The following is a 13,700-nucleotide window of genomic DNA, read 5'->3' as shown; positions in this document are numbered from 1 at the left end:
TAAGAATTGAGAATATTTTGATAATTTTCACAACTTGTGAAGTTTTTATGTCTATAAGAAAAAAATACAACTTAAGAAATCCAAATTGCATGTCCAAACATGATTTCAAATCATAATTTATCTCGTATTTATTAAACTGTCCGAAAACAGTTCCTTAGTCTACTAACCAAACAAACACGCCTAAGGACTTGTATTGTACAATTATGACAACATTACCCCCATACATAACTCGAACGACATGATTGCACTTCCAAATCCAACAAGGATCAGAATACGTGGCTGTCATATATAAACATTTATTTATTCATCCCTCTCCTTTCCAGCCGGCCATTTAATTTATTTTTTTTTCCAAAAAAAGGAAACTAAGACTTAAAACAAAAATAGAAACCAAAAGAAAAAAAGGAAATCAAAAGGGAAATTGAATTCCAATTTGGAATCTCCGGCGATGGGACGGGTGGCAGAGTTAGTTATAAACCCGTCGTCAACGGCGGCAACGACGGCGGCGGCGGCGGCGGTGACGTATCAATTAAATGAAGCAATAAATTGGTGGGAAGATATAAACAGATCTATTCAATGGCAAAACCGTATTTTCCACGTCCTTGCTATCTTATACGGCATTGTTGCTGCTATTGCACTCGTAAATATTCTCTCTCAAATATATACTTCTCAGTTTTTTTTTTTTTTTTTTAATTCTAAATTTTGAGAATAATTTTAGATTTCGAGAGTCAAATGAGTTTTTCTTTTGACCGCGATTGTTTGATATGTCTTTTAAATATTTTGAATTGCAAATTATTGTGACTTAGGAACCGTTTGGACATGATTTGAAACATGTATGGACATGTAATTTGGATATGTTAAGTTGTATTTTCTCTTATAGACGTAAAAGACCCGTAAGTTGTGAAAACTATCAAAATATTCTCAATTCTTATATAATCTTACCAAATAAGCAAGTCAAAGTTCATAACAAAATTTAAGCTACTAGAAGGCTTTTCTGAAATATATAACATCAATTGATCAAATTTTAGTTCAATAAAAATGAAAATTTAACATGAATAGTAATGTAACTACTCTTTAATATAATTCTCTCACATGATAGACATAAATAAAGGTTGGTGGAAGTTAACGAGGTTGGTAAATGGTTGGTGGGAGTAATTGTTGAAAATATTTACCTAACTTATGGGTCTTTTTTTATAAAATATAAACTTATAGACCAAGTTTTATATTTAAATTTTTTGAAACTATGAGATGAAATGCATGTCTAAACGCTGGTTTCATCTCATGGTTTCAAACCACATGTCCAAACGCCTTCTTAGTTTCCAAATATATTAATTCTATTTTAAGAAAACTTAAAGTTAAAGTAATTTTACATGAATCTATGTTGGAGATGTATGAAATATCTGATAATTGTTTCGTTTTTGCTTGTCTATTTGATAAGTACCATAAGACTTGTCACTTTTAACTTTTCAATTGTCAAACTTTTTATGTTTTAAGATGTAATCTTTTACTATATTAATGTAAGAAAAATTGCAACTTATAGTACTTTTCGTGTAATTTTTTAATATCTAAGTTTTAGTTTTTTAAAGTCTTAAAATAGTTTAATCTAATTTAGCTTCGAAAATTGGGCGGATCGACTCTGAAAAAGCGAAACGTGACAACTATTATGGGACGGAGGGAGTAATACATAGTAATTTATTCGAATGGTAGTATAAAAAGCTATGTTGCTCGGACTCTTCAAAAATGCCAATTGGTGTGTGTCGGATCCTCCAAAAGTAGGGCATCTTTGGAGGATCCGACACGGGTGCGGCAACATTTTTTGGAGAGTCCGAGCAACATAGATAAAAAGATCACTAGGACACTAATTTCAAATAAAATCAAAGTGCCAATCGTTTCATTTACCGAACAGTTGGAACGAGGCGAAGGTGCAGGCACGTTATCTTCAATGTGAATTTCCTTCTTCTTAGCTTCCGGTTTTTGCATGCTCAGCTGTTAAGTTAATACAAATTTTAAATACTCTTAAGTTTGTTTCTAAAAAAAACATTTCTTGCGCCCGAAGGGTGTGGTTTAATGGTCAATAAAATGGGTTGAGAACCATGATGTCTCAGGTTTAAACTCTTAGGGGAGGGAAAAACACCATTAAAACTCTACTGAATCTTCATATTTGTCCAAGCCTTGAGGAGGTGAGGTAAACGGTAGGCACACTTATAATATTGTATATCTTGTCGGAAGTTAAAGCTGTTTCTAGTTTCCACTAATTGGTTTATGGTTTATGTGTGCAAAAGAGAGGGGCACATTGTTTGTGTCTCGTTACGTGTTAAATTTTCCACGTCAAAGATGTGTTCTTGCACATCAGATAATCATATCGTTATGCAGTTATTGCTCTAAAAAACTATTACCCCTGGCACCAATTCTTCTATTTATGCGCGGCTCTGGATTTTTTTTTTTTCTGATTTTCCAACTTGGCAATTCCAGGTTCAATTAATTCGTATTCAAATGAGAGTTCCCGAATATGGTTGGACCACTCAAAAAGTCTTCCACTTTCTCAATTTCTTTGTGAATGGAGGTTGGTATCTTTCCATTTTTCATTTTTTCCTAAACATCCTGATGGGGAGTTTCATTACGTGTGCTTTTCAAGTGATTGGTCCTGTTGTCTTTGTTATTTAATTGTATCTTCATGTTCTTTGGCAGTTCGGTCGCTAGTTTTTGTATTTCGTCGGGATATTCAGAAGTTGCACCCTGAGGTTAGGCACCTCAACTATCTTTATGTCTGGTTTACGTTCTTGTCTTTATACTCCTTTCAGTTCGTAATGTTGCATGCTACATGTTGGCAGATTGTCCAACATATTATGCTTGATATGCCAAGCCTTGCATTCTTCACAACTTATGCTCTGCTAGTATTATTCTGGGCTGAGATATACTACCAGGTACTTGTGGTCTCTGTCTCAGTTTTGTGCAGATATTTCTCTTCTCGGGGTTAACATATCTGTTTTTCACGTGACAGGCACGTGCTGTATCCACGGATGGGCTTAGACCTAGTTTCTTTACAATTAATGGAGTGGTTTATGCTATTCAGGTAAATATGCGATAGTCATGCAGTACTTTTTGTAAGAGCATCAATTTATTTTGGTGCTTGCTAGAAATAAACTATGGTCTGGGAGTTTGGACATCAATATATTTTTAAAAATGTAAACAAGTTTCATATGGTCGGTATTTTTCTTAATATTTCTTAAACATGTCGTTCATGGGGTGAGAAGGAGAGCCTTGGTGTAACTGGTAAAGTTTCTACCATGTGACCAGGAGGTCACGCGTTCGAGCCGTGGAAATAGCCTCTTGGTAAAGCTGTGTGCAATTGACCCTTGTGGTCCGGCCCTTCCCCGGACCCGCGCATATCGGGGGGAGCTTAGTGCACCGGACTGCCCTTTTTCTTATGTCGTTCATGGGGTAGTTCACATAGTTCCATGGCCATCCTCTCCACCTCCCAAACAAAAAGGACACCCTCCATCTGAGCATCAGTAATTATTAAAATTTTCCCTTCCAAGGGCATTCTACTAACAGAAATGAGAACTGGTACAGTGCCTCGTATTTCACAAAATGTTGAGACCACTCATATATCTTAGGGTATATCAAATGACGTGTCATTGATAGGAACATATGTGTGTGGTTTCGAGATACTTAACAGGACTAAGAGCCCGTTTGGATTGGCTTATAAGTGGTCAAACCAGCTTATAAGCTAAAAAAGTACTTAGAATAAGCCGCAAAAAATAAGTTGGGCCACCCCAACTTATTTTTTTTGGCTTATAAGTTGTTTTTTGGTCAAACCAGCTTATAAGCCACTTTTTTTAAGCTAAGCCAAACGGGTGCTAAATTTTGTTTGATGAAATATGTTAGACAAGGGCTTACTCTTTTAAATTGCTGTACCTATTTGGTGGATGTTCATTACTGATTATCTCTTTCCTTCTGATATCTTGCAGATTATATTATGGCTGATAATATGGTGGAAACCTATTCGAGTACTCGTCATCTTATCGAAGATGTTCTTTGCAGGTTCTTGTTTTAGATTTAACTTATTTTCAGTGCTTTCCATCACGTGGGTCTGTTGCAAAGTACTAACACAATGTTCTGGCAGGTGTATCCCTATTTGCAGCATTGGGGTTTCTCCTTTATGGTGGAAGGTAAAATCTAATTTCTATTATCAGTCGCTTTCTCACTGACAGTAACTACCAAATGTACATCTGTTGGAATAGCATACAAAATGGGTATAAACCAAGCACACAAGCATAATGCTTGGCACTTGTTTCTATCTTTCGTATAAAGGACGCTTTATCTTCTGATTAGTGGCTATTCTTAACACTTCTGCCTTAGAAGCTAGAGTTGGTTGTGTTGTTTGCTTTGATCAAAGTCCAAAAATATTTTTTGGACTAAAAGGTGATCTGCTTCCTACCCTGTACATCCACAGATCTAAACCTTCATGAGATGAATCCTATCGAGCCCTAACCTTCACGTTTTTCTCAGGTGATGTATTGTATATTGGAATGTATGTTAAGCGGATCTTTCAATCACTTTCCAGTGACCTGTATCGACACGGACCAATTTCAATACCGGGGGGGTGGGGGGGTGGGGGTGGGGGTGGGGGGAGGGGGTGGAGAGGAAAGAAAAGAAGGAAAATGAAAGAAAACATACCCCAGTATGGTGAATTAGGGAAGAGAGATCAAAAGATCGAAATTGGAACCTACTGGACAGCTCTTTGGGAGGAGAGATGAGTGGAGGCGGCATCCCATGCTTGACCGACTAGTTTGGCAATGCTACAACCTCCACATTGCCCCTGTTGCATTCGACATCTGCTTAATCGATCATCTTCATCCTCCTAGCTGAAAAGTGGAAGATTCCCCATTGAAGTCTTCCTCATCTCTAAAGAATACTCCAGAGTGAAGTCCCTAACAAAGAAGAAAGAATTGGCAGGTGTTGGACTGAATGAGCCCACAATATCACGACAGTAATGGATGTCAACAACAACAAAAATATACCCAGTGTAATCCCACAAGTGGGGTCTTGGGAGGGTAGGATGTACTCAGACCTTACCCTTACCTTTGTGGGGGTAGAGAGTTGTTTCTGATAGACCCTCGGCTCAAAAGAATAACAATTATTTTTAAATGGATGTCATACATTTAAAAATAACTGCAAAGTAATATTTGGTTAGTGTTATCCTTGTTGACATTTAGAGAATTACTAGCAATTAACTTGTTGAAAAAGTAAAATATCTTCAATTACACTCACTTTTAGTGAAAGTTCAAACCTTTTATCACCCTTCCTATTTATATCATTTTTGGACAATTAATTGAAGCATAATTATTTTTCACAAAGCCTTCTCAAGCACGATCTTAGTTCGTTGGTACTATTGTAGACGGCTGCATAGTATTGTTGAAAGATGCTGTTTGAAAATAAAGTAGTAATTGAAATATTAAGATACTACAACAGAAGTGCTTACAGTACTGCCTAAAGTGGATAGCATATGTTTGTTTAGTTTGTGGATTGACCTTTGCTATATTCACGCTTGGCTACCTTGTTTACTCTTATGATTGAATAATTAGGTCCGTGCAACTTGTATGTCGTTCATATTCATCCTTCAATATCACCTCACAATTTGCCTTGATGTTCTTTCACTTCCTTCCAGGCTTTTCCTTATGTTACAACGGTTTCCAGTAGAATCAAAAGGGAGACGCAAGAAGCTACAGGAGGTACGTTATTAGTATCTTTTCTTTCTTGGTGTTTTTCATCTTGGGTTGTTTCTTCTTTATTAGGTCTTTTGACTGCTCTGACATTTTGACTTCTGCAGGTTGGATATGTCACGACAATCTGTTTTTCATGCTTCCTCATTAGATGCGTTATGGTAAGTCCATATTCCTCGTGAACTAACCAATTTTTAGCTGACTTATTACTATGTCAGAGAGCCATAACTAGCCCATGTTTGTAATGTGTGAATGATATCTATGTTTTGCTTTAGATGGTTTCTTTTTTTCTAAAAACATTCTTGATACAATAAATTTGTCTTAGTTGAGGTGCGTGTAAGCTGGCCCGGGCACCCTTTTTCTCAAAAATGTCTTAGCTGATGCATTAACTTTCTTTCTAAAGGGCATGAAGCCTATTTGGTTCTTCTATATGGCTTAATAGTAAGTTTTCCTTTGATTATCTTTGTCGCAGATGTGCTTCAATGCATTTGATAAAGCTGCAGATCTTGATGTTTTGGATCATCCAATTTTGAATTTGATATATTACCTGGTGAGTTTCATATAGCTGAACTTATAGTAGTGCTTCTTTAGGTAAGCATGTTGGTCATTGTGCCATAATGAAGAAAAAAGTTCTGGCAGTCGGTATTCTGTTTATAATAGTAGCCAAATTATGACTAAATTGGATAATTCACATGATATGTCAGCTTGTGGCATCTTACGACCTGTTTTATGTGCTAAACTTAGATATGGTGTTGTTTTACTTTGCATTTTTGGGGGTAGAAAGTGCATAAAAAATGGAGTAATACTTTTCTATATGTTTTGAGACTAAGCAGACTTTTTTAACTCTTTCAGTTAGTCGAGATACTGCCTTCATCGCTTGTCCTATTTATTTTGAGGAAGTTGCCTCCAAAGCGAGGGATCACACAGTATCACCCTATTCGCTAATACGTTAAGAGGGTAGATAATGATGGAAATCAAGCTCCGGGATCAGGTATCGAGTGAGTTGGCTTTTAATGATACTTTTCTTACCTGGATGTGACATGCAAGCAAGAAATATGAGGGGGAGTGATCATGTAAATGGGAGTATGGTTCGTGGTGTGGACAGTGAAATGTCTGTTTGTCCTCACACTTGACAGATTGTAGTTCTGCTTTTGTACTATTAGTTAAAGAAGGAATTGTGAAGTATTTTATGATTTTTAGTATATTATTTCGTCCTTGTATGTGTCAGATTTCAATTGATTCATTTTTTTTCCCACAGAAATTCAATGGTTGTTTCCCAGCTCGGGTTCTGTAATCATTTGACTCACTCTTAGATAGTGGTTGGTTTTATGTGAACATCAAATATTCTGACTGTTGGTTACTGGATATCGACTATTATCATAGCAAGATCGATACCAGGATCTTTACCATCAAAATACTTGATGATGTTTTACCGATTTATCGAACGAGTAAAGATTTCGTGGAACGTACCTGAAACAGAAATGTTGTGTTTTGATCTCCGGGCTTATGAGCAGTTGTGCTTGCTTTATTTCTTGATGGATGAGACGATGGATCTAAATAGCTGGTTGAATGTTTAAACAATAAAAACTTAGCTGGTTGAATGTATGGATCTATCTCCTTTTGTTTCTTTGAATGAGGACTGGTTGGTGGACTTGCAATTATGCATCATCTCTAACATCTATTGCGTGGCATTTCAATTACCATAAGTTTATCATTTGCGGTTAATGATATTGTGTCACTTTTCTGCCCTTGTAATTGAAAAATTGGCATCCTGGAATTTCAAGTTTCACAGATGAAACTCCACCAAGTTAGTTGTGAAATTTGAAACTCCATGATTCAGGCTATTTTTTTAAAAGATAGGGCCGAAAAGTGGCCAGTAAAGCTATTTTGACTCTAATTGTTGTCTTTAAGTTGGATCGCATTTGATTAGGAATGAGCAGACTTTTCAAGCTTAGTTGTAATGAGGTCCTTTTATTTTTACCGACTAAGACAACGTTAGCCCTCAAAAGTTTTACAAACTCTCTGGCTTAAAAAGCAAACGTTGTTAAAGTTTTGGTTAATAGATGGAATGCAATCTATTTAAAATCAAAGCCAAAACCAAATTGAACTTGTTTCCACAACAGCTCAGACCTTTTCAATGGTTAGTTCACACTTTCTTTCTTTGTTTAGAAACTATTATATATAACAAAAAACTACAGAAGTGTCGTTACACAATCAATAGAAGCAAATAATCAAATTATCAAATCTAACCAAATTATTTACAGGTTCTAGCTGACATATTTTTAACAAAATTTATTCCCATTTTATCTGCCATATTTAACAATGAAATGGTAAACATAGGTGGAATTGGTTGGATGAAAACATTAGAGCTGGCTAGCTTGGTCCCTTGCTTTGCTAGCAAATTATACTTGATTCTTGGATTCCTCAATTAGTCCATCAACAAGGCGGAATAATTTCAACCAATTTTTTTTTTTTTTTTTTTTTTTTGTATTTCATGCTCATGTAAAATGTTATAAATATATTTTCCATTTTCGATAAACGTAATAGTATAGAAAAATGAAATAGGAAAAATATACTGTCCGTCTCCAACGATTTCTTTTAATTTTTTTAATTTCGGTAGCAACTCATAATTTTTTTTTAATGGATTTAAATACTACAAAAAAAAAAAAAAAAATATTTATTTTCCTAGTCCTTGAAGTAAAACTAGTAATTTTGCTTAAGATGTCTCGGTTTTTTAATTTTTTTAATTTCGTGTTCTCTTTAATGTCAACACAAAAAAAAACAAAAAAAAAAATTATTATACCTATTTCATTTTTGTATAAACGAAATAAAAAAAATTTTCATGAAATAAAAAAAAAAAAATTGTTTCGTTTATACAAATATAATAATTTATTATTTTTTTTTTTTTTGTATTTCGTGATACTATTCACGCATTCATACAACGAAATTAAAAAAATTAAAAATTTTTGTCTCTTATGTCCTATTTCATTTTTGTATAAACGATAAAAAAAAAATTGTTTATACTATAAAAAATTCTCTTCACTACGTGTTTTTTTTTAGCTAATAAAAAAAAAAAAAATTCGGAAAAAGCTTTATTTTCCTATTTTCATTTTTTTGTGATTTTTTCGTTTATAAGCATGTTCATCATTACTTACTGTCATAGGTTTCAAACTTATGTCACCACACAAATACTATTCTTGGATTCAGCACCATTTAATGACCATTTTCGAAATTTTACCTCTATACTGTCTGTCTCGATTTCTATTGGTAGCAACTCATACTGATGTAGGAGTACTAGTTTTTAGTCCTTGAAGTAAAACTAGTAATTTTGCTTAAGTGTGGTTTATGTGTTCTCTGTCAACATAAAAACCAACTAAATTTTCATTCGATTCATTGTTTCTAATTATATGTCACATGAATAGTAATGGAGGAAGTATAAATTATGACTTGGCGTGCAGCTTGGTCCTCATGTTTATGTGAAGATGCATGCATCGTGACTTGTTTAATCTAGAATATTTTCAAAGTTATATTATAGTTTGAAGGATAAAAAACGTTCCAACTTAATTTTCTCCTTTCTTAAATTTGACCTCTTTATTAGAAAACCCTTCTTGAATTTCCACCAAAAGAAAGCAAGGGACCACAATTCATAGTGGATTTACACAAGGAAAAAAGTCAGGATAAAAAAATAAGTTTATTGCAATATATATTATATAACCAACTTGTCAAAAGCGTTCATTCTCTCCCCTTTCAAAAGCTTACCCATACGCATGAAAGAACACGAATAAGAGAGAAACCGTTAATTTCTTAAACAATCTTTGTGAAAACTAAGTGAAAGAGACAAAATACTTATGCAGTTAGAAATTTTATGAAAAATATTGCAAATAATTATGTACTTTTTTCTATTTTATATAATAAAAGTACTCCCCTATCCCAATTTGTGTGACACTTTTCGCCTTTCGAGGCTCAAACAATGTAAAGTTTGATCAACATTTTAAAGTATATTTTCATCATATTGACATGATATGAAATGCAATTTATAGTATTTTTCGTATAGTTTTTGAATATATAAATTTTAACTTTAAAATATTGTGTTTATCTAATCAATTTAACTTCAAAAATTAGTCAAATTGACTCTCGGAAAACGAAAAGTGCCACATAAGTTGGGACGGAGGGAGTACAATGTACTCCCTTCTCCCCAAAATACTTGTCATTTTTCGATTCTTGAAATACAATTTTTATAGAACTTTATTGACTATTTGAAACAAAAAAGGGGTGGGTGTGGGGTGGAGAATACTAAATTCAATTCTTACAACTTTAGTAATTGCACTTCTACACTTTCATATCTCCAAAGGCCTTACATTCTTCTTGATCTTCCTCCTTCCAATTACCGGCCACCCACTCAAAAGACAAAAAATAAAAAAGGTCAACATCTATATTAATTAGTAGTATATTTATGTGTCCACTCAAAAGGCTAAATATAAAAATAAATAGGGTCAACATCTATATTAATTTAGTATATTTAGGTGGTTGCTTGTTTATAAGTAACCGAGAAAAATTTCAACTTTAGTACACAACTTTCCACATAATATACCAATTGGTAAGGTGTTTTCCAATTGGATGCCTTATCTAATAGTATATCCATTTCCATAAAGTATAAACTTGTTCACTGTCTTTTGACACATGTCTACAAAGGTTGTACTAACTAGTTGAGTATGTTTTTCTACAAAAGTTGCAACCAAGAGGAATGTCTTAGGATAGGACAGTTGCTTCCACTAAGCTAATGGAGATATAAGTTTGTCTTATTGCTTTTCCGTTTTAGGTTTTGATTTGTTTGTATTATATTTAACCTATCTTTAATTTGATATGACTATATTAATATTGCATCTATGGTGTTCTGCTCGTTGGGATAGGGATGTCAGAAAGTGGAGTCCTCTCATTTGTGAAAATTCCATGCCTGAAAACTCTGAAACTAAGCTCATAATTTTGCTAAACCTCATTTTTAGCATGACGGGTGTTGAGTAAGGAAAGATTGAAGGTACTGATTTGAGGGAAGCATAAAGGAAGACGCCAGAAAATTATATATTAAAAGAGTTGACAATGAAACTAGCAAGTGCGAAATTATATCACTATTAAAGAATCACTATTTTCCGACCGAAATTTCTAATTGAAAAATGTTGGCTTCAGTGACTATTTTCACTGAATGTCGGTACGAAAAACCTATATAGTAGTGTTTTCACACGAAAAAATTAGAAATTTTACCAGCGTTCCATAGGGAACCTGTTTCCCACCATGAGCGAGTGAGTTGGTCCGGTCGGAATGAGATGGGAAAATCATATTTCGTAACACAAATTTCCCACTGAATGTCGGTGAGAAAAACCTCTATGTCTAGTAGTGTATGTTGAAATAGAAGATTTAGTAGTCTGCTGTCTGCTGTCTTTCTCTGGGGACAAACAATCCTTCCTTGAGGGAGGTCCCCTGTTATGGCAATTCAACCCAGAAGGTACAACTACTATAGCTCAGTGGTTTACAGAGATTAGTCATCGTCTTACGACTAATTAGTATGCTCTTTGAATAATAGTATATGTGGTTGGGTGGTAAGTATACTTTCATTTTTAATTAGTAGGAGTAGATCCAGTATAGAAATTATGGGGCAACCCGTAGCTTTGGTCCAGATCGCGTATAATAAATATAAATTAAATATCAAGAACCAGTAAATGGAACACAACGAGAACAAGATGTTTTCCCCCTCGACGATCGGTGAGAAATTTGTGCTATAAAACATGATTTTCCCACCTCATTCTCACCGAATCAGTTCACTGGGAAAACGCATGGTGGGAAACAAATTCCCACTGAAACGCTGAGAAACTTCATACTTCATCCGTGTGAAAACACTACTATTTAAGTTTTTCCACCGACATTCAGTGAGAAATAGTCACTGAAAATTTTTCAGTGAGAAATAAATGCGAAAATAGAGATTTTTTAGTTGTGGAAAAAGATTGAGGTCCAGAAACCATAAAGTCAAAATTCTGGATCCGCTTCTGTTAACCAAAGTTTTATGGCTCGAGTGAAAAAGTGTTTGGCTGAAGCCAAAAGAGGGTGACCCACTTTATTCGCCAAGATAGAAATTAGAATCGTCTTTGATAGAAAACGTTTTATTCCAAAGTGAAATGTTCCAACATAAATTCAAATTAGCCGAATTTTAAAGCGATCACTAAATGAGAAAAAGAATGTAAGCAATCCTAAAATACTTTTTGGAGTAAGAGAGTTTCGTGGAAGGGGTGCAGATTTTGTTTATTTCACTTCTCTTGTCGACTTCCTATTGGATATATTAAGTTACATATCTTTTATTGCAGTCCACAAACTTTTCCCCTTCTTTTGCCTTTGGAGAAAGACAAGCATAACCTATTAATTATTTAATTAAGAGAGGGCATTTCTAGATAATTATCTGATCATATTCTCGCTAATTATGGATGCAATATATAGTGATGTCATCTATTATAATTTTCATCAAAATTTTCCCCAAAAATTGATTTCTAGGTTCTTGTCCAAATATATATTTAAAATATGTTTCTTTTTATCTCCAAGCACGTCGTATAAACATGTTTAAACGTAACTCTTAATTAAAGTACTTGGGATAACAATCTTATCTCTTTTAAAGAAAACCTTAGCTCAAGATAAGTGGGTGTTCTTGATGGATTTTGGAAGAAATCTATCAATTTTCCTGTTAAAATGTTGTTATTAGAATCTATATATGCTGAGTATTATTAACTCAAAATATTACAATACTCACCTTTTGATATTACAATACCATACATACATTAGCATGTTCCAATCACTTCATCATTTTTGTGCAGGCTCATGCACACTCAAGTTTAAATGTTATGAATGGATACCATACACAATTTCTTTGGGGATTGAAATCGCTACTATATATTTATGCTTTCGAAAAGAAAACAACCATCTACACGGGGCGCTATTTGTCCACTTATTACATTAGTTACGTCTTTTTTGAAGTCTTATTCAACTCGGTCGCATTGATTATACCATTAAGCTTTAATCTGCCCAATTTAAACAAATCATGCTTTTAGTTGATTAGACCATTAATTCGTGAAGTTTGTTACTCTTAAGCCTAAAATCAGGTTTTAAAGGTTGTGTCAAGAGTACTATCCAAGAGTTACGTAATGATCGTGCTTTCTATTGATATAATTCACACTTTTTCAAAAATGAAAAAAGAAAAGCTAAAAAAAATTAAATTCCAAGGGTAAAAAAAAAAAAAAAAAAAAAAGTTCATTAGGCATGTTCAGCTGTCATAATCAGCTGTAAAAAAAAATAATTATCCGCAAGAACGAAAATATTATAAAGACAGATGGCTTCCAAATCAAAACAAAGTCAAGTGGTAGAATTAAAGTTTGAAAGCAACGCTATAATTTACTTATAGCACAGAAGTACTTGATAAAAGAATGTTAATATAAGCAAATCTTATTCTTTTTTACTTATTGATAGAATCAATTGTTTAATTAAGTGTTTTTTTGTTCGATTTATGAACACCACGAAAATTCTAACACTATTCCACCATTAAGAAGTCAAAGTTAGTCATCCCGTTCCAAATTGGACGTCTTACTTTATTTTTAATTTCAAGAATTCAGCATTTAAATTCTTACCATAACGTGTTACATATTTCACGACGAATTTTAAAAATGATAAAACCTGCATGTGGTTGCAGTATCATAATTTTGATTCAAATATCTAATTTGTTTTATTTCAAATATTAATTTAATCTACTGATCCATTTCACTCTAAGGATTGGATGAAATGAATCTCAATATGTAAACAAAGTATTCAAACGTTCCAAACATTTTATAAAATAATATAATCAACATTCAGTACTTTCTTGTTCTGACTTACATTGCATATTTACCGTTTGTCAAGTCAATTTGTTATTATCTAGAAGAGCTTTTTCGTACATTTTATAATGAT

The 13,700-nt window shown here is 33.7% G+C and overlaps 1 protein-coding gene across 1 annotated transcript; it reads left to right on the top strand.

Annotated features, from left to right (window-relative positions):
• The first annotated feature begins 317 nt into the window (after positions 1-317).
• LOC132032910 (tobamovirus multiplication protein 3) lies at positions 318-7,088 on the top strand. Its single transcript, XM_059422703.1, has 11 exons — positions 318-637; positions 2,470-2,560; positions 2,686-2,738; positions 2,829-2,921; positions 2,999-3,070; positions 3,969-4,041; positions 4,124-4,169; positions 5,669-5,732; positions 5,831-5,884; positions 6,196-6,273; positions 6,576-7,088. The coding sequence occupies exons 1-11, from the start codon at positions 446-448 to the stop codon at positions 6,666-6,668; spliced, it is 909 nt and encodes a 302-aa protein (XP_059278686.1). The 5' UTR covers positions 318-445; the 3' UTR covers positions 6,669-7,088.
• Positions 7,089-13,700: the final 6,612 nt, after the last annotated feature.

This window comes from Lycium ferocissimum, chromosome 10 (genome assembly GCF_029784015.1).
Source record: "Lycium ferocissimum isolate CSIRO_LF1 chromosome 10, AGI_CSIRO_Lferr_CH_V1, whole genome shotgun sequence".
Lineage (NCBI taxonomy): Eukaryota > Viridiplantae > Streptophyta > Magnoliopsida > Solanales > Solanaceae > Lycium > Lycium ferocissimum.
This window is presented reverse-complemented; position numbering and strand designations above follow the sequence as displayed.